Source organism: Salvelinus namaycush, chromosome 26, assembly GCF_016432855.1.
Source record: "Salvelinus namaycush isolate Seneca chromosome 26, SaNama_1.0, whole genome shotgun sequence".
NCBI lineage: Eukaryota > Metazoa > Chordata > Actinopteri > Salmoniformes > Salmonidae > Salvelinus > Salvelinus namaycush.
In genome coordinates this window covers 22,465,468-22,487,178 of record NC_052332.1, presented here as the reverse complement: position 1 = coordinate 22,487,178, position 21,711 = coordinate 22,465,468, and the positions used below count along the sequence as shown (strand labels likewise).

Sequence of the window (21,711 nt, the reverse complement as noted above, 5' to 3'; positions counted from 1 at the left end):
ATTTAAATTATGTAAGTGAATGCTGGAATTAAACAATTAACTATGCAAATGAGCAAAAGCTGTGTGCTTTAAAGAAATAGACATCTGGCTCAAATAGAAAGGGAAAGGGGAATACCTAGTCAGTTGTACAACTGAATGCATTCAACTTAAATGTGTCTTCCGCCTGTCTCTAATACGCCTGTCTTCAGTAATTTAAGAAAATAAACACCCGGGCTATTAATTGAAGTCACTGTAATTCATTGATATGGCATTCAATGAAGTATAGCACTGACTTTACTGTCTAATAACACCAACGAGTGGCATATATGGCTGTACATTTGAGAGAGGTACCTGGTGGAGCTCCTTGGGACACAGAGGAGAAACTGAAGCCCCCGGCAGACCTGTCCAAAAGCATCATAAAGTATGAGAAAACACAGTCAGCCATAGCTAAAAAATAAAACATTCCTGTTTTCTGATCAAGAACGTCTGACATGAAGTTTCCCTCTCTGACCGCTGACCCCCAGTGACTCACGCTGTGGTAAAGGAGGAGAAGGCTTTGCTGCTCTGCTCCCCTAGTGACGGGGCTGAGCTGGAGGAGGCCAGGGAAACTACGGCGTCAGGTTTAGGGGGTCCGCCTGGGAGAGAGGGACAGGAGGAGATGGCATTAAAATAAGCATGACAAAAGAGTTCTAACACACCTTATACTAAGAGCTAATAAAATATGTAATATAATGAATGTAATCAAACAGATGTAATGTATAAATGGTTCACCCAGAAATTGTGTAGATTTGTAGTATATAAAAACCCTTGGAAAAAATATTACCTGGGAAAAGGTGGAAGGCATTTTCCAACGTGTCTTGATATGATGAGCATCTAAAACATCTTATCTTTATGTACTTACCAAACACAAAACCCTGGGGGGAAGCTGAGCGGATACTCTCAGCAGACATCTTCAGTATGCCTTGAGTAGAATTCTGAGGAGAAAAACAACAGAAGGAAAGTTTATACATCTCTCATTGCCATGGCTTCAAGAATAACTACACACAAAGTAAGAGGGTGTTTTAGAGAACCTAACAATCAATGTTCATGTTTATCTTAAGTCAAAGCTAAATGTAATTTATCATCTCACTACTCAGACTTTGGATTCTGTTTATGGCAAAACAGTGTTTTAGTGTTCGTATACGCAGTGTTTTCTGTGAGTGTTTCTGTGTGTAGGTTTATGAGTCATGCATCCCATGAACTTGAACCTGGTTCGGACTGAGGTGTGATGTGTGAGAGAGTTCCCCTGTATGAATCAGCTCCCACCCAGTCGCCACTTGTATCACTCCTCCGCCGGCACATGGGAGAAACCTGGGGCATTTCACAGCCCTGTCATAATGACCTTAAACTCTATCCTATAACATCGCAGGCCAGCGGTCAGCCAAGTACACTGGAACTCCAGGAACTACACAGAGTTGCTGAGTTCTTAGAGATGGGGTGTACAAGAGATATTCAGCCTCTGATAGAGGAAAGCACACAGATGAAACACCTTGACAGTTGGGAGCATGTTAGATGGACTCTTCATACTCACTCGTTTGGCCTGGTTGGTATTGGCGACCGTCGCCAAAACCTGCTGAACAACCTGACCGACCGGGGCTGGGACTGACGAGCTGAGAGGGAGAGAGAGAGAGAGGGGAAGGAAAATAATTGAGCAACGAGTTGGATTTACACCGTACATCAAATTTTAAATGTTGCCTAATTTCTCTTCTCCACACTATCTCATCAGGATTAGCTTTTAAAAGTAAGTGAATGCAAGTCAGTCATGAGGAGACATGCATATATCTACAAATGAGGTATGATAACAATTCTCGCCACATTGATTAATTGGGGTGTGTGTGCGCATTAGAACTTTGTATCAGCCTATAATTTACTGCCCCATCTGCAAATACGTGGCATAATCCAAGGCTAATGTCGTCCCAGATAAAAGCCAGGGCCATGCACAATACCTACAGTAGTGAATAGAACACAGAAAACAAAAGCCATGGTGAACTGCACTGCCTCACTAATTATTCTCTAGCATCAACCCTATAACTACTGCCACAGACAGACCATAGCCAACTGAACCATACTGACGTGGATGGACACATTATAGGCCCAGTGTTGTGACTGAGAGACTGACTGGCTGGTGAGTGCATCTCTAAAATAAGCCCCCTATCTGACGGTTTGGCTGGGGTGGACTCGTTATTGTGAACAGGGCTAATTTGGAAAATGGCCCCAGGGGGAGTCCTGCCTAAAATGTATTCAACCTCAACACAACAGTGGAACGAGGCCTGGCCCAGCAGAAATTGAGAGAGGTCCATTAATTACATAATCTCAGAGCGATAGAGATGGCGAGAGAGAGGAAAGGGGTGGATATCAGGGCTGAGCGATTAGTGGTTTTTGAGGTCTGTTCGGTTCGATTATTAAAAAATAAATCACTGTTACAGATTTAAATTATTTTTCTTGAACATTAAATGCATTATGAAATAATGACAAAAATTATAAAGAGCTTTTTAATGGAAATTCCAAAGCCAAAAATATTGAATATTCAATTGCTAAAACATTGAAAATGTTTCACATCGAGAAATAGGAAATTATCTATTAAATAACAAAATATTTCAGTCGTGTATATTACTTAGTTTAATGTGATGACTTTATAAAACTTTAAATTCATCATCTGATCTCTGCTTAGGCAGTAGCAGCCAGCCAACCAACCATCTAATGTTATCTCCGTTCTCTCCATACTGTACAATCTTTAATCAACCTATTTAGCTAGGCTAGCCTGCCTAAATATGTTGCAGAGCTGTCTGATGAAATAATTTAACTAGTAGATAAGACATACTTTCACGAACTCTCTATCCCTTTCTCTCGTTGTGTTGTGTACATTCCTCTCTCATGCGGTGGCGTATGCGGTCTGTGTGTATCTAACTTAAAGTAGCAGGCGTAAAAGTGTATCCATCTGTGTCATAGACGGAAAAAAACAGGCACAATGGATTATGGTCATTGTAGACAATTACCGTGTTTCTGCGCTGAACTAGGTTGAATATTTGCTTACAGAAAACTACAACTTCATTCAGCCCAGTGTCCCATATAGTTCTAGACTTCAACTCTCTCGTGAATGATTTGATTTCCCTCTGGAGAAACGGTGTGAATGAACCGACATCGGGCAATTACTTGTTTAATAACCCCCACAAAATATTGACAATTTGGTTAATCGTTCAGCACTAGCATAGATGAAAAGAAAAAGATATTGGGAGAAGGCAGAGAGAAAATGAAAGACAGTGAGCGACTGGGAGAGAAAGATGGGAGAACCAAAGATGAGGAAGGGAGGGGACAGAGGGAGCTGTTCGATTGAGAGAATGGGAGAGAGGCTGAAAAAAAAGAGAGTAATAAAAAAGGGGGATTGGGGCAGTGAGTGCTGTGAGGGATGAAAGAGGGGGAGAGACAGTTGGGAGAGGAGAGAAATGAGAGGAGAGATGCACTCAGATTGTTAGCCTATGCTGGCAGTGAATCAGATGCGATGGAGGCAGTGACCTGCTATCTAGCTGGGGTCTATTTATCTCGGCTGAGGGCCACATACACAAACCAGGGCTGATGGCTCGTGTGATGGACTCACCTCGACTGTGCCATGACTCTACATCAGAGATACTATATATCAGCCTGACTAGGGGCATAGCTCATCTCCCACTCTAGTGGAGATATGCCAGGGAGTGTGTGTGTGTGTGTTTCATATAAGGTTGGTGGGTAGTGAAATGGAATGTGTATGCTTTATTACTATGAAATTATTAACGGGGCACCAAATAGTTACAATTATAACTAAGGTTAAGTTACAATTCTGAAGGCAATTATGTTCTTAAAATGACAAGGCAATGCAAGACGGTAGATATTTTACAAAAATAACCAGTGTAAAGCAATGAATGTGCAGGATGAATGAATAATGGATATTGTGATGGCAAAATGATGAACTAATGTGATAAGCTAGAGAATCAGAGTCACAAACAGGGAATGGGGATTAGAGGGCCTAAGATCAAACAAACAGTTATTCTTGATATTTCAGAATGAAACAAGGCAGGCAGGGATTATAGGAGAAATATAGATAGTAATGACAAAAGTAACAGATACAGGTTACACACACATTCAAATCAGGAAAAAGATAGGTGAGATCGAGCTGGTTACTCATTCAAGGGTTTTTCTTTATTTTTACTATTTTCTACATTGTAGAATAATAGAAGACATCAAAACTATGAAATAAAACAAAAAACTTAAAGAAATCAAAATATATTTAATATTCTTCAAAGTAGACACCCTTTACGTTGACAGCTTTGCACACTCATAGCATTCACTCAACCAGCTTCACCTGGAATGCTTTTCCAACAGTCTAGAAGGAGTTCCCACATATGCTGAGCACTTGTTGGCTGCTTTCCCTTCACGCTGCAGTCCAACTCATCCCAAACCATCTCAATTGGGTTGAGGTCAGGAGATTGTGGAGGCCAGGTCATCTGATGCTGCACTTCATCACTCTCCTTGGTCAAATAGCTCTTAGAGCCTGGAGGTGTGTTGGGTCATTGTCCTGTTGAAACACAAATGATAGTCCCACTAAGCACAAACCAGATGGGATGGCGTATCACTGCAGAATGCTGTGGTAGCCATGCTGGTTAAGTGTGCCTTGAATTCTAAATAAATCACGACATTATCACCAGCAAAGCACCCCCACACCATCTCTATGCTTTACGGTGGGAACCACACATGCAGAGATCATCCGTTCACCTACTCTGCGTCTCACAAAGACACAGCGGTTGGAACCAAAAATCTAAAATTTGGACTCATCAGACCAAAGGACAGATTTCCACCGGTGTAATGTCCATTGCTCGTGTTTCTTGGCCCAAGCAATTCTCTTGTTCTTCTTATTGGTGTCCTTAAGTAGTGGTTTCTTTGCAGCAATTCGATCATGAAGGCCTGATTCACGCAGTCTCCTCTGAACAGTTGATGTTGAGATGTGCCTGTTACTTGGAACTCTGAAGCATTTGTTTGGGCTGCAATTTCTGAGGCTGGTAACTCTAATGAACTTATCCTCTGCAGCAGAGGTAACTCTGGGTCTTCCTTTCCTGTGGCGGTCTTCATGAAAGCCAGTTATCATAGTGCAATGGTTTCTGCAACTGCACTTGAACAAACTTTCAAAGTTCTTGAAATGTTCCGGATTGACTGACCTTAATGTCTTAAAGTAATGATGGACTGTCATTTCTCTTTGCTTATTTGAGCAGTTCTTGACATAAAACAGACTTGGTCTTATACCAAATAGTGCTATCTTCTGTATACCACTCCTACCTTGTCACAACACAATTGATTGGCTCAAATGTATTAAGAAGGAAAGAAATTCCACATATTAACTTTTAAGAATGCACACCTGTTAATTGAAATGCATTGTAGGTGACTACCTCATGAAGCTGATTGAGAGAATGCCAAGAGTGTGCAAAGCTGTCATCAAAGCAAAGGGTGGCCACTGAAGAATCTTTTTTGGTTACTACATGATTCCATGTGTTATTTCATAGTTTGTCTTCACTATTATTCTACAACAAAAATAAAGAAAACCCCTTGAATGAGTAGGTGTGTCCGAACTTGACTGGTACTGTATATCTGTCTGGAACCAATGTCTTCAGAGGACATTGGCAGGCAGTCCAAAACAAAGCATTTCAGTAGTCCAGAGAATTCTTGCAATGTCCCCGCGTGGGGTGTCCTTGGACTGTTTTGTAGTTCATAACAGTAACCATATGGCTGGTCGCCGTCCGAACACAACAGTCCTTATTCTGAGAGCCCATGTGAGTTTATTTGAGTCAATAAGAATCTATTATGTTAGCCTGATACAGGCGCATAATCGGTAAATCGTTATTGTGAATTAAGCCTATGAAGTTGTTCCTTATGATTAAACCCACGCTGTATGTCTCCTTTGTTTTGTTTTAGGATTATTAGAATAATCGCTTGCCTCTATCCTTAGTTTAGCCTAGTTGAATATATCCCTCCTCCCAGATTAGGAGCAAAGGCAGTCGTGCATGATTCATACTCTAGTCCCTATTTCTTTGACAATTCTATTGTTGGATTCTATTGCATTGTGTAACCTATGGACTTGGACAAATCATATTATTCTGATATTGTAACTTGGTGTTGACCCCTTTGGTCAAGGCGTACTTTAAGGTAGTGTTAATTAACTTTAACTTCTTATGGCTGCAGGGGCAGTATTGAGTAGCTTGGATGAAAGGTGCACAGGGGTGCCCATAGTAAACTGCCTGCTCCTCAGTCCCAGTTGCTAATATATGCATATTATTATTCGTATTGGATAGAAAACACTCTGAAGTTTCTAAAACTGTTTGAATTATGTCTGTGAGTATAACAGAACTCATATGGCAGGCAAAAACCTGAGAAGTTCCACTTCCTGTTTGAATTTTTTCCTGAGGTGGCAGATTTTCAACCAAGTTCTCATTGAAATTACAGCGAGATATTGATGAGTTTTCAATTCCTACGGCTTCCACTAGATGTCAACAGTCAATAGAACTTTGTCTGATGACTCTAATGTGAAGGGGGGCCGAAGGAGACAGGAATAAGTAATCACTGCCACGAGCTGACCATGCTTTCACATGCGCGTTCACATGAGGAGGACCTCCGTTCCACCGCTCATCTGAAGTCAATCTAATTCTCCGGTTGGAACGTTATTCAAGATGTATGTTAACAACATTCTAAAGATTGATTCAGTACATCGTTTGACATGTTTCTACTGACTGTTACGGAACTTTTGGACATTTTGTCATGTTATAGTGGATGCGCTTTGTGACTTTGGAATTGTTTACCAAACGCGCTAACCAAAGTAGCTAATTGAACATAAATAACGGACATTATCGAACAAATCAAGCATTTATTGTGGACCTGGGATTCCTAGGACTGCATTCTGATGAAGTTCATCAAAGGTAAGGAAACATTTATCATGTATTTTCTGGTTTCTGTTTACCCCAACATGGCGGCTAATTTGGCTATTGTTCTGAGCTCCGTCTCAGATTACTGCATGATTTGCTTTTTCCGTAAAGTTTTTTGAAATCTGACACAGCGGTTGCATTAAGGAGAGGTATATCTATAAATCCATGTGTATAACTTGTATTATCATCTACATTTATGATGAGTATTTCTGTTGAAACGATGTGGCTATGCAAAATCACTTGATGTTTTTGGAACTAGTGAATGTAACGCGCCAATGTAAACTCAGATTTTTTGTTATAAATATGAACTTTATCAAACAAAACATGCATGTATTGTGTAACATGAAGTCCTATGAGTGTCATCTGATGAAGATAATCAAAGGTTAGTGATTCATTTTATCTCTATTTCTGCTTTTTGTGAAAGCTATCTTTCGCTGGAAAAATGGCTGTGCTTATTGTGGTTTGGTGGTGACCTAACATAATCGTTTGTAGTGCTTTCGCTGAAAAGCATATTTGAAATCGGACACTTTGGTGGGATTAACAACAAGATTACCTTTAAAATGATATAAGACACATGTATGTTTGAGGATTTTTAATTATGAGATTTCTGTTGTTTGAATTTGGCACCCTGCACTTTCACTGGCTGTTGTCATATCGATCCCGGTAGCGGGATGCAGCCATAAGAAGTTGGTAGTGTTAATTAATTAATAATGAAATTAACAGTGATTATTGAATTAGCCTAGCTTCTCCGCTAAATATAGTGCCTCTGAGTTGAGTTACTGTTTTTGGAAAACAATATATCTAATTAGGCTGTCCAGTATCTGACTGGTAGCCTACGATTATTGAGTTCCTGCTAGCAATAGAGTAAGGTCTGATCAACCTAACTACGATTTATATTTTCTGATAGTGATTTCAGGGGGAGCTGCCATACCCCCTCACAAAGACTACCACAGACTTTAATTACAGTTTAATAATTGTAATTTTGACCCTTATAGTAGGTGATAAGCTATATCGTTTGGTATCCTTCTCTTTTAATTAGTTGTCCAATTTTGTTTTATCCAGGTAATATTCAGTGTCCGCTGGTATTGCTAATGATTTTCTGATAGTAAATGAGGCTGCTCAACCTCCATTGCCCATACTAGTGTAACTTGACCTTGAGCCATCATTTTGATTGAGACTTACGTTAGGTGATTTACGTTAGGTGACAACCTATAACTTTTGTCTGAAAGTTCCCTGCTCTTTGAGTTAGGCGTACTATTTTTGTTTGCGTGACCACGTTAGCATTGCTAGTGATCGAAGCCTATACGTGACAGGGTACACAACCTGAACCAGTCATAATTTATATGTGTATTTCCCAGAGCCAACAAGCTCTTTATATGTACATGCAACTCTTGCAGGAGGATAGTCTCTCAGGAACGACATGCAATACACTGCTCCAGGTAGTCTATTGGCCACAGATGACACAAGATGCCCCTAAAGAGGCAAAAGCTGCCTAGTTTGTTCCCAATTTCAACCAGTCACACGCCCTTTGCAAAGCAACTCAAAAAGACTTCCAGGGGGGTGACCATCATTTTAACATCCAAACTATGCTAAATTGTCTCACTCTGGTCATAGACTGTACAGCAATTCCCTCATGGGAAATTAAGGGGGGGGGTTGCAATGCCCCATACGGTCTTCCTCGTTCTGTAAGCCAGGCACTCCCTGGTCGATGTGCATTCAGATAACGCTAAATAGTATTTGAACTTTACCTTTAGTTGCAGAATAGTATATTGGTTACTATTGGTTATTCATAAACAATTGTCTTGGTTGTGTATTGTAATCTTTGTGGTAAAGCTCTATAGTGTATAGTCCTCGTAGTCAACTTGAAGTCAGTCTTTTCACACCGTTAGAATTTGTGAGGAACTCCACTAAGTGTGTGGGATTAGCACTCCTCCTACCTAGACATTGAACAGACAGCTTCCATGGTTTGATGCTAAACCTTCCCTCTGATAATTTTTTACCCTACCCTGATTGGAGTAAACAGACAGACAGCAATACTTTTACTGCTACTTACAGCTATTTTCTACAGTACATGTAGTTAAATAACTAAACATATATTCCTAATTTACCTGTAGTTAAATAATTATACATATATTCCTAATTTTCTTTAAGTGCAGAATTTTTCACCCATAGCGGCCAATCCACCATTCATTCTGATCTTAACTCCAACCTTCCGATGTCCACAAATGAACCCATCTTTCCCAGTATAATGCCATTTTGCCATTTCCTTTTGCAATACATCCCTCCATTTTACTATCATGTATTATGAGGGTCCCGGACCGCCCTATTTGTACAATTTCTACCGATATTGCCCCAAAAATAAATACTTTACCCAAGAGTATAATGATACACTATATATACAAAAGTATGTGGACACCCCTTCAAATTAGTGGATTTGGCTTTTTTAGACACACCCATTGCCGACAGGTGTATAAAATCGAGCACATAGCCATGTTAACGGTCATGATTTTGGAATAGCAGGTGTCCACATACCTTTGGTCATGTAGTGCATTTCCCATTGACTGATCTTGGTTTTTCAGAGCCCCTAACAATAACAGTTTGTAGCTCTATCTGAACCCTGATATTATGACATAACAATCATTCCTGGACCTGACTCCAAAAGCGAGCCACCGATGGACAGTACCAGAAAATATGTTCTATTGATTCTGCTTCCTCGTGGCAGAGTCTGCACAAGGCTGACTGTTCAATGCCCCATATGTTGAGGATTCTTTTTTGTAGAAAGTATTTTATAGACTAGCTTAAATCAAAACGAACAGATTGATGTGTCAATTGTTGTATTATACGTCAGGTCATAGACCCGATGAAAAAGGCATTGGGACTTCAAAAACCTACTCCCAACTGACTTGAATTTTACACGGTATTGCTTTCAAACATTTTGACTACCAGTCAAAAGTCTGGACACACCTACTCATTCAATGGTTTTTCTTTATTTTTACAATTTTCTACATTGTAGAATAATAGTGAAGACATTAAAAATATGAAATAACATATGGAATCATGTAGTAACCAAAAAGAAGTGTTAAAAAAATCAAAATATATTTGAGATTCTTCAAAGTAGCCACCCTTTGCCTTGATGACAGCTTTGCACACTCATGGCATTCTCTCAACCAGCTTCATGAGGAATGCTATTCCACCTATCTTTTCCCTGCTTTGAATGTGTGTGTAACCTGTATCTGTTACTTTTGTCATTACTATCTATATTTCTCCTATAATCCCTGCCTGCCTTGTTTCATTCTGAAATATCAAGAATAACTGTTTGTTTGATCTTAGGCCCTCTAATCCCCATTCCCTGTTTGATTCTCTAGCTTATCACATTAGTACATCATTCTGCCATCACATCATCCTGTACATTCATTGCTTTACTCTGGTTATTTTGAAAAACATTATTTATTTTGTAAAATATCTACTGTCTCCAAGAATGCATTGCCTTGTCATTTTAAGAACTAAATTGCCTTCAGAATTCCATGTTAACTGAAGTTGCATTGTAACTATTTAGAGAGAGACGCAGAGACAGAGAAGAGCAGGTGGTAGAGCTGGGGATGATCACTCAGCTCATCAGCCGCTTTCCTCATGGCCGTCTCAGTGCTGCATCAGTATGAGCACCACGCCACAATGGGCAGCCCGCATGGATCAATAGACACACAAGCAAAGGACTGTGTGTGTGTGTGTGTGTGTGGAGGAAATAGCCTAAGCACTAAACAAGACAGACACACTGAACAGGCTTGACAGATATGCAATCTAAACGCTAATAGATCCTGGATCATCCGCTATAGATGTATAGCCAGTGAGGTTACAGACAGAGGAGGATGTGTAGTGTAAAGTGACAGCTGATCCTCTGACAAAGTTTAATCACATGGTGATGAGTTTGAACTGTGGGGTGCCAATGCTGTCATCTTGAAGCCCACACTCACTCAAGCATGCCCAAGTCAGGCCAAGAATGGCCAGTGAAATCCTATTGCCAACAGGGCCCCTTCCAGGGATAAGCTCTCTCATCAGGCAGTGCCAAAGATACTGGTAACTAACTCAAGATCTGTCACTGGCGTTGTTTTCAATGGGAGAAAATTAAGCATAGTGCACAGAACATGCAAGGTGGTTGGCATAGCCAAGCACAAGCTAGCGAGATCATACTGGTGCGTTTTAGCACATTTCCATTATCCAATAACTCAATTCGCCCATACACTCCTTCTAAACAAAACCATTTTTTTAAACTTTGGCAATGGGTCAAGTCTACAAAACATGGTGCACTCTTCTTAATAGATTTTAGTTTTGGGAACAGAAACCTGAATTGAGATCGAATGTTTCATCGATGAGAAAATTAGCAGAATGTCAGCCAAGTTTCATCTAGTTCCATCTTCTCTCACTTCACACCACTAGACTAAACAGGTGTTTCAGATTTCTACATCCTGTGAGACATTTGGCTCCTTCTTCCATCTGTGGCAGTACGGTGCACTGGAACATGAGTAGATAAGTAGCTAACCAACAGTGAAGCATGCAAAAATTCTGAATTACTCCAAGCACGGTAAGGATTAGATAGTTGTAAGCAAAATGGTGATGGCTGGTTTTTATTGGAGCTTCCTCCATTTTGCTTACACCCAACTAATTATTTCAGATCTGCAAAGGCCGCGGCTAGGAGTTGTTTCTCCATGCTACAACACATCCATAGTTAAAAACATGTCAGTTTGGTGAGCAGCACCTATCTGTTGACCGCTCCCCCTGCAGCTTGCCTTGGGTCAGCCAGACCCACTGAATTATTCAGTGTCTCTCCATCAAAGTTGCATGGGCAGGCCTTAGCAGTGCATTAACTCAGATGGGAGAGCGCTCTGCTGTCGCCTGCTCTTTCCTAGGTGCTATAAGTCAAGCAGACACACGCATCAGCTGTTCATTCCCAGAAAATATTAATAAACACACTTTTTTTAATGACAGTTATTCTTTTTTTAATTTTTTTAAACCTTTATTTAACTAGGCAAGTCAGTTAAGAACAAATTATTATGTACAATGACAGCCTACCAGGGAATAACTGCCTTGTTCAGGGGCAGAAAGACAGTTTTTTACCTTGTCAGCTCGGGGATTCGATCCAGCATTCGGTTACTGGCCCAATGCTCTAACCACAAGGCTACCTGCCGCCCCATGACGGTCTTCATCCATAACCGTCAGTTAGATGGTAACTGAGCCAGCCCTACACACATGTGCAGCGTAACCTGGCACCAACAGACACACACATTTACAAGCACTGCTATGTATCAGCCCAGGTTTACAAGTCAGCTGGCTTTGACACTGCCAGCCAGGCAAGGCCAGGCACCAGTGACCACCCACTCCAGTGCAATGTTCCTGCTGTTAATTGGAACATAGTACACTGTAACTCTATCACACAGCCACTGAAGCTTGAAATTAAAAGACCACCCACGGATAAAATGAAATGAATTAATCAAAGTAAATCTTAATAGGAAGGATAGGAAGCTACAGCTGGCTATATGCTTGGAGGTGCTCTGCTCAAAAGACCATGACTGGCATGTTTAAGTAAGATACATTTTGTCAGTCGTGTGTGTGTGTGTGTGTGTGTGTGTGTGTGTGTGTGTGTGTGTGTGTGTGTGTGTGTGTGTAAAAGGACATGAGATGACAGATGTAGTAACAAGAAAGAGAAATACAGGAAAGAAATGGGAGAGCGGAGGATAGAGGAGAGAGAGAGGTTGTGTGAGAGAAAACACTATTACTGCTGCGGTTAGGTTTTCCCCCATACACCAAATCCCATTCTCCGTCCGGACGTTGGCACGCCATCAAGTGAAAGGTCACAGTGGCTCTTTGCATCTGGCTGGCAGCAGCAGCTCTGATAATCTATACTATGTCCCCAGTTACACACCGTGGCTGGGGCAGGACAACACCACTACTGCAGTAAAGACAGGACAGGCTGGGGACATGGGATTAGTAAATGGCTGTACCTGCGTACAGCTCTTCTGGGAAGTAATAACCTGCTTATAGGTGACTATTAGCTATGGGTGATTTAGCTATGGTGAAAAATAGGGATCAGGGTCAAAGTAAGAGACAAAGATCTCCCTAGACAAGGATGATGGGTAATGTGCATTTAACGGTCTTAAATGTAATCAAAATGTAAGGAGTGCTCTAAATAAATCAATTTATTCAAACTATTTAATTCCCAAATACCAGTTACTGTCTACAAAGAGTAGAACATTTGTGGGTTTATCCGTTATCTACACTTCAGAAGCATAAAACGCACTTTCAACTGCTCCTTCCCCCAAGAACAATTATTATAAAAACAGAAACCGCTGATGGTACAAATTGAAGGTCCTCCTCCGCCCTCCAGTCTGAATGTGCTGTGACATTGGGGAGTGACATTCTCTCTCTGTCATTATGATAACAGGGACACAGGCCTGTACTAGGGCTGGGAATTGCCAGGGGCTTCAAGATATTACAATACTTAAGTGCAGATACGATATGTACTGCGATTCTCACGATTCTATATGTAATGTGATTCGATACGGTGATTTTTTATTGCGATTCAATGTTCCAAACATATTGCTCACCGTATGTCTGCTACAGAGGGACAAGAGAGAGCATGAGGAAACTAGTATTTGATCAGTCATGGAAATAAAAGTGCTGAAAGCAAATTTGCTCCCAATTTAAAAAGATGGAGAACAACACTATGAAGGAAAAATACTGGAGTTTTGGTGCAGGTACAACTAACTAGCATAAAAATAATATTGCGATATCAAAACGATACATCGTCAAAAATCATATCCCGATATGTAACTATTTATCCCCCATCACTAGCCTGCACCCGTATACCAGCTGCCAACATCTGTCCATTCTGTCCAACCTTGCACCGCTCAGTCCCTCTGGCATTGACAAATTACATGCACAGCTGTCATCAACAGCCATTTATATCAGCAATTGCAGTGACACAAGAGGTCAAAAATGTAGCACACTCACGCAAGCGTGACGGGAGTCTGTGTGTGCATCCAATGTATGTACTTTTTGGGAAGTGCGCGTGTGTACACGTGTGTGTGACCGCAAAGCTCTTTAATACACATCTCATACTATTGAGCAATGTTAAGTCTTTAATTAGCAGCGTTCCATCTGACTCTTAAAGTCACAAGGTCAGAACGTCAGCCATCTAACCGTCAATCTAGGCTCTAACGGCGCCCGCATAGTAGGTTCAATTTGATCCTAGCAGAACTCGGCTAGGCGACACAAACGTCTGTTCCTCAAATACAACCTTTAAAAGACCTTCGCATGAAAAACTAGAAAAAAGCTGCAATATTACTTTTTGTCCCTCCTGAGAAACCATAAAAATAGTAGTCAATTGATCTAAGATAAATAAAGAAAATCTGTCATTCAATTTTACGTTTTTGTTGAGGTCTTAGTCGCAACATTTTACATCTAACCAAGATGTTTGGTGCCGTATTTCTCAAGTGAAAAAATGTGCATGAAAGCTAGTCGTCTCTTATTGAATAACAAACACTTCATTGAAGAATCCCGTCCACAGTTCCCACTCCTACTAGAAGTAGTACTGCTGACCAATCACCGACGAAGGGGCATAGACTTCGGCTACCGAACTTCTACTTGCCTCAAAAACAAAAGTGTGTGCCTGAACAGCCTAAAGAAACCTGACGAACGCCAAAAGTCCGAACACTTCCATAATTTGTGCGCAAACTGTTTCCACTGGGAAGCATGCGACAGGCTTATGGTTGGTATAAATCTGGGACTGTTGTATGAATGCTTATCTAAGCATGTTTGGAGGGTCTTGATCTTGCCAATCCAGCCTCAAAAACAGCTGGTTACATGCTCCGGAACTTTGGTGACTACTGAAAATTATTTTTAAACCTCCCGCTTTGGGCTGAATGTGTCAATGTGTACTTCATATATGCATAATCTATGAGCAGTACTACTGTATTACCTCAATTAGCCACAAAATCCATAGTTTGAAAGTGACCTTTTCTGGAAACTGATGTGCCATTTTCCCTGGGCAAGCCCACTAGCAATTCGATTTATAGCCAATGAACTTCAGCCCCTCACTATTTGAGTGACAGCTAGCAAGATGCACACACAGCAGAGTGAGAGAGAGCAATGAAGTGGTGCAAATTTGTGACATAGTATGCAATTTACGGTTTGTGAGCACTACTTTCAGAACTACTGGCTAAAAAGTATACAAAAGTACCAGAGAATCTCTTTAATGCTTTCAGTCTCTAGACATATTCACATAAAAATACTTGATGTCTTTTTGTGTGTGTTGATCTTAAGGGTTCAATATCATGCTTTAGTCTAGTCTATACACCAATGCCCTTCACATATACTCCATTAGCGTTACAACCTGGGTGTCAGGCAAGCGTTTCACCCTTGTGTTTTATGATTGCTCAATTCTGTGTGTGTTTGTGCTCTCAGATTAATTTATCAGTTTATTGCTGGTCATCTTGACCTGATAAGGGAGACGGGGGGGCGAGGTTTTAAATGTCAGACCTGACAGGCAGAGAGAGAGAGAGAGAGAGAGAAAATGGCAGTGCTGTGTGCTGTTGTGGCCCCCAGCATATGGAATAGAGGCCTGGGATATGCCAGCTGTGATGGGACTCGCACAAAAGATCCCAAACCACACATATTGTATATGGGCGTATGCAGCCACACGCATAGACAAACGGCATAGGCTAGTACTGACGTGGGCCTTCGCCCCCCCCAAGGACGTAAACTCACAACACGCACACACACTCTCGCTCTTACACACATACTTTATATCATGGTCCATTGCCCTCGTGTATGCCCATCCCCCACATACACAGCCCTTCCATGCAGCGCCAGTCTAGTGTTGTGACCGTCTATGTGCTGGACCAGTGAAAATAGTTCACAGTATGTTTTGTGTACTGTGTATGGCACACTCGCTCACCGCGTTCTTTCATTGCCCCTATTTGTGTGTGGCTGTATCTTTCTGCCTCAGCGAGTCATTGTAAACATGCCTCACCAAGCTAAAATAGCGATTCTCTCCCTCTACCCCTCTCTCTACCCCTCTCTTCCTCTAGCGTGACCTCATTTTAAAGCCTGGCCAATCGGAAGACCCTGCATCGCTCAAACTCAAAAAAATACACGTTATGCGTATTAGACTAAGAAAGACGTTGTATTTCCGTGACTTGAGTTGTTTAAAAAAAGAGAAACAGATTCACTGTGGCAGACCCTAAAGGACTCTGTGAGGGACACAGCACTGTCAGCAGACCCAACACTGCAGTACACAGGACTTTAACTTAGACAAACAGAAACACACACAAGAAAGCTGCTGTGTACAGTATTTATGTGGACTGTAGGTTCTGTGTACAGTAATGGTGAGTCAGATTGGAATCATCCAATTATTGTAATATTGTAGTGTTATGAGATAGGAATCATTCAGCCGTGTTCCTAATCACGAGAAATGTATTTACTTTGTCACATTTCTTATCTACATATATATTTTTTTATATAATGTCTTATCTATGTGCATATATTTTATGTTTTGGGAACAGCAATCAGAAAAGGTGCCTAGCATTGTTGAAAGTAGGCCCCAGGTAAAGCCCTGATGAAGAGGGATGGTAATAAAGATGAAGACTTACTTGATCACAGTGGATACAGGCAGTGGCGGTCCTTTGTCCTTGAGCTCCTGAACGTTTACCACCTGGGGAACGGTCTTCAGGGTAGACTCTGCCAGAGAGGAACTGACCACTGGTTGTCCACAAAGGAGAAAAATCAAATGATCCTCATCATTATACAAAAGTGATCAAATACGTGCAAAAGCATGTTGCTATTCTTGCAAAGCATGTAAACATTTTAATCAAACTATTATATTCATCTGACTAGCCACAATAATAGCATAATTGTGTGAATCTAACAGTACTCAATGTCACGTTATGTTGGGTTACTGACAAACAGACGTATACTATCATGAATAGGCCTAATTGATTAAAAGTCATGTTTAAATAATTACATTTGTTGACTAAAGTTTTATCAACCATAATTCTGCATAGTAAAACCATGGGGTTGTCAGTTCACCAGCGATCCTGGTCTTTGTCTCCCCATGGTGTCGGAGTATGAATATGGCATGAAGACAGTTGTTGAGCAGAAAAGCTTTACCGGTCACTAAAGCTCTGCTGGTCAATACATCGGATTGTCAAACTGTTTTCAGTGTAGCGAGACTACCAATGAAAGCTTCTTCCCAGATTGAAAAATTAACAAACTAGCAAGTTATACTACTGAGGTTAAAAGAGCCTAATATGGTCCAAAAATACAGAAACAGGTCCCATGTCCTGTGCGGAGCAGAAAATGAAACATTGATAGATTTTTTACTAGGTAAATGCAACGTTGTATGGGAGTTACAGTGACAGAAAAACAGTCACAAAGGCAATACACTTTCCATTATTTGCAACCTCTACAAAGGTCAAGCCCCGCCCACCTGTTTTCTGATTAGCCATTTGCCTGAGGAAAGCGGCTTTAGCAGCAGCCTGTTGGGCAGGGAGGGGGACAGGTGTGGCCTTCTCAGTGGGAGGGGCTCCGTGTTTCACCGTCTTAGTGGCTAGTGCCGTGCTGTCCGCACCTCCCATGCTGATCTTATTGGTTGGAACTAGAAAAACCGCTAAAGATGTTAGTACATTTGATAACTTATTTTACAACAGACCAGCTCTCTGAAAACCATATGGTTGGCTGTCCCCTCTCTGTCCTGATGGTTGTTACCAGAAGATAAAACATGCAATACAAACTACATAGTACAACAGCAAAGTTTTAGAACCTCTTGTTCTCTGACCAACCTGGTTAAATAAAGGTCAACTAAAAAGTAAATGAAGTTTCCTACCTGTGCTTAGGATGGGGCTGAGTCCCAGGCCCATGCCCAGGCCCTGGTGCACCTTGCTGAAAGGAGTGGACTGGATGGCACCAAACCCTGGGGCTATGGAAGGGGTGCGTACCACCGTGGGGTGGCGGGGCATTGAGGTGGGCAGCACGGGGAGGGGGGCAGGCTCGGGCTCCGGTTCCTCCTCAAAACAGTGGGAGTAGTCAGGGTCCAGGGCCTGAGACAGGGAGGAGGTGGAGCTCACATCGTCCAGATCCTCGTAGTAATTGGGAGAGAGGAAGGCCGAGCGGAACAGGTTGGCTGGGGTAAAAGATGGAACCATTCAGGAGAAGTACATTCACACATTACTTACACTACACTGCTCACTATGTTATGTGTGTTGGGAGTACCTGGAGCAGTGGAGCGGACTGGTGGTGTCTGCCTCTTGGAGAGGAAGTTACGCAATTGAGACTGCTTCACTGGAGACATCTTGGCTGAAGAAGTGAAAAGAATTATAATACATTTACATCACTCAAGAACAATAGCTAACACAGTGAGACACAGGTTGGAAAGTATTTTACCTGAAGACTTTAAGGTCTTAGGAATGGTCTCTAGACTGGCTTTCAGGAGTGCATCTCTCAAACTCTCCAGCTCGTTGTCCAAACTATTAAACACAAAAGTATTTTGTATTTATTTAACCAGGTAGGGCAGTTGAGAACAAGTTCTAATTTACAACTGCGACCTGGCCAAGATAAAGCAAAGCAGTGCGACAAAAACAACAGAGTTACACATGGGATAAACAAACGTACAGTCAATAACACAATAGAAACACCTGTATACAGTGTGTGCAATTGAAGTAAAGAGGTAAGGCAATAAATAGGCCAATAGTGGCAAAGTAATTACAATTGATCAATTTACACTGGAGTGATATATGTGCAGATGAGGATGTGCAAGTAGAAATACTGGTGTGCAAAAGAGCAGAAAAACAAAAACAAATATGGCTATGAGGTAGGTAGTTGGATGGGCTATTTACAGATGGGCTGTGTACAGCTGCAGTGATCTATCTGTAAGCTGCTCTGACAGCTAACACTTAAAGTTAGTGAGGGAGATATGTCTCCAACTTCAGTGATTTTTGCAATTTGTTCCAGTCATTGGCAGCAGGAAACTGGAAGGAAAGGCAGCCAAAGTAGGTGTTGGCTTTGGGGATGACCAGTGAAATATACCTGCTGGAGCGCGTGCTACGGGTGGGTGCTGCTATTTGTAACACACACATGCCCCAGTGAACATTTGACATATAAAAAAAATAAACAGACCAAAAACATCCTTGTGCTGCTACATATCTGGCCATTGTATTTCAGGTATACACCCTTGTACATACCCCTGTTCTGTGGGGGTGGCTGCAGCGGGCTGGGTGGGGCCAGGAGTACTCCAGGCTGCAGTCTTGTTGTAGAGCTGCAGGGCATGGAGGTCTTTGACCAGTGTGTCCAGTCTCTGCTTCTGCTGGTTGATGATGTCCAGGTTGTTGGCCAGGGCCGTGAACAGAGCCTCCCTTTCTGGGACAATCATGTGTCTGGGAGAGACAGGAGTCACAGAGGGAATTGGTTAGAAAGGAAACATTTAACATGTCAAAACAGTAAAGTGATCTATTTTCTTTTTCTCACTCACTTCTGTTTCTTCTTCTTCTTCTCCAGATGTTTCTCCCACTCCAGGTCCAACACATCGTTCACATCCTCCACAGCAAACTTCACATACTGGTACAGCCTGCGGATCTCCTGGTTATGGGGAAAAACCACCAGAGGAAATTATCACCCAACAAAACAAAGTCCGCTGTAGGAAAAACAGTTTAACATGGGTCATCTTTTTCAATAGTGTTCTGCCTTTGCCATTTCTAAAACATCCACCCGGATGAATCATGGAAGTTCCCTTCACACACCCAACCAAAAATCCATCTCTTCCTCCCATAATGTATAGAGCCATCACCCTCCTCCCCCCCAGGCTTACCTTGAGTTGGTCTTCACTGCGTGGGTCCAGTGGTTTCTTGTACAGCAGCTGCAGGTAGCCCCTGTCTCTGTTGAGCTCACTCATGGCCTTGGCGTCCTCTGCACCGGCAAAGCCCTCCAGCATGGTGGTTTTCAGAGTGCTGATGTCCCCATGGAGAGACTGGGGAGAACAAGAACACACACGGTCAGAGCCTATGAGGGATAGAAAGGGTCTAGGTCTTTAGGAGGTTGTAGTGTGTGTGGTACCAGTTTGTTGTGTGTTATTTTGAATTGGACACAACTAGATACATTAAGAATGGCAACTTCACCAAGCTTCATGTCCTGACTCAGACTGGCTTTACCTCTCATTCTAATAATACAATCTAATCAAATTCAGTTCGTACCTCAGTGGTTTCTTTTATCTCCAGGGTGAAGACGTGGAGGTTCTTAGACTCTTTCCTCAGCTCCTTCATCTCCTCTATGGTGCCCACTCTAAAGTCTGCCTTGTGGCTGCGCGCCTTCAGATCAGCCAGCTCCTTCTGGAAATGGCCGATCTGAGAGGAACACAATCGGCATGAAACTACTTTGAGGACAAAATTCTTACTGTAAAATGATTGGAGCATGGTGCTGGAAATAGCCAAGTGGTGTGTTCGATTCCTTTGTGGGTTAACTACAGTGATTATGTGAGGTTATGACAACAAACAGCATTAAGTAATACAATTAAAAAGTAATGAAATAGCAGCAGTTTAAATCTGGAATCCTTACTGGGTGAAACAGCTACGCCCGTTTGGAATATTATAACAACAAAGAAGTTACTTTAAACAACGGCCATCATTGCACGCGCAACAGAACACCAGAATATACAGTACCAGTCAAGTTTGGACAAACCTACTCATTCAAGGGTTTTTATAATTTTTACTATTTTCTACATTGTAGAATAATAGTGAAGATATCAAAACTATGTAAGTCACTGAGCTTTTCAGTAAGGCCATTCTACTGCCAGTGTTTGTCTATGGAGATTTTATACACCTGTCAGCAACAGGTGTGGCTAAAATAGCCAAATCCACTAATTTGAAGGGGTGTCCACATACTTTCTTCTATACAGTACCATTTTTTACATTTTCGACATTGTAGAATAATAGTTTAGACTTCAACACTATTAAATAACACATATGGAATCATGTAGTAACCAAAAAAGCGTTAAAGATATATTTTATATTTGAGATTCTTCAAAGTAGCCACCCTTTGCCTTGGTGACAGCTTTGCACACTCTTGGCATTCTCTCAACCAGCTTCATGAGGTAGTCACCTGGAATGCATTTTAATTAACAGGTGTGCCTTGTTAAAAGTTAATATGTTCTTAATGCGTTTGAGCCAATCAGTTGTGTTGTGACAAGGTAGGGGTAGTATACAGAAGATAGTCCTGTTTGGTAAAAGACCAAGTCCATATTATTGCAAGAACAGATCAAATAAGCAAAGAGAAATGACAGTCCATCATTAAATGAAGGTCAGTCAATGTGGAAAACTTCAAGAACTTTCAAAGTTTCTTCAAGAGCAGTTGCAAAAACCATCAGGCGCTATGATGAAACTGTCTCTCATGAGGACCGCCACAGGAAAGGAAGACCCAGAGTTACCTCTGCTGCAGAGGATAAGTTCATTAGAGTTACCAGCCTCAGATTGCAGCCCAAACAAATGCTTCAGAGTTCAAGTAACAGGCACATCTCAACTTCAACTGTTCAGAGGAGACTGTGTGAATCAGGCCTTCATGATCGAATTGCTGCAAAGAAACCACTACTAAAGGACACCAATAATAAGAAGAGAATTGCTTGGGCCAAGAAACACGAGCAATGGACATTAGACAAGTGGAAATCTGCCCTTTGGTCTGATGAGGCCAAATTGGAGATTTTTGGTTCCAACCGCCG

At 41.6% G+C, this 21,711-nt stretch overlaps 1 protein-coding gene across 1 annotated transcript in view; it reads right to left on the bottom strand.

The window, feature by feature from the left end:
• The window catches only part of LOC120020999 (nuclear pore complex protein Nup214-like), a 63,067-nt gene that overhangs the window by 29,162 nt on the left and 12,194 nt on the right, over positions 1-21,711 (bottom strand). Inside the window, exons 16-28 of the mRNA XM_038964663.1 lie at positions 20,195-20,344; positions 19,813-19,971; positions 19,477-19,583; positions 19,190-19,381; positions 18,393-18,475; positions 18,222-18,305; positions 17,836-18,132; positions 17,440-17,607; positions 16,604-16,712; positions 1,550-1,628; positions 881-953; positions 512-614; positions 331-380 (exon numbers count right to left, since the gene is read on the bottom strand). Coding sequence (XP_038820591.1) covers positions 331-380; positions 512-614; positions 881-953; positions 1,550-1,628; positions 16,604-16,712; positions 17,440-17,607; positions 17,836-18,132; positions 18,222-18,305; positions 18,393-18,475; positions 19,190-19,381; positions 19,477-19,583; positions 19,813-19,971; positions 20,195-20,344 — 1,654 coding nt within the window. The remainder of the gene's footprint in view (positions 1-330; positions 381-511; positions 615-880; positions 954-1,549; positions 1,629-16,603; positions 16,713-17,439; positions 17,608-17,835; positions 18,133-18,221; positions 18,306-18,392; positions 18,476-19,189; positions 19,382-19,476; positions 19,584-19,812; positions 19,972-20,194; positions 20,345-21,711) is intronic.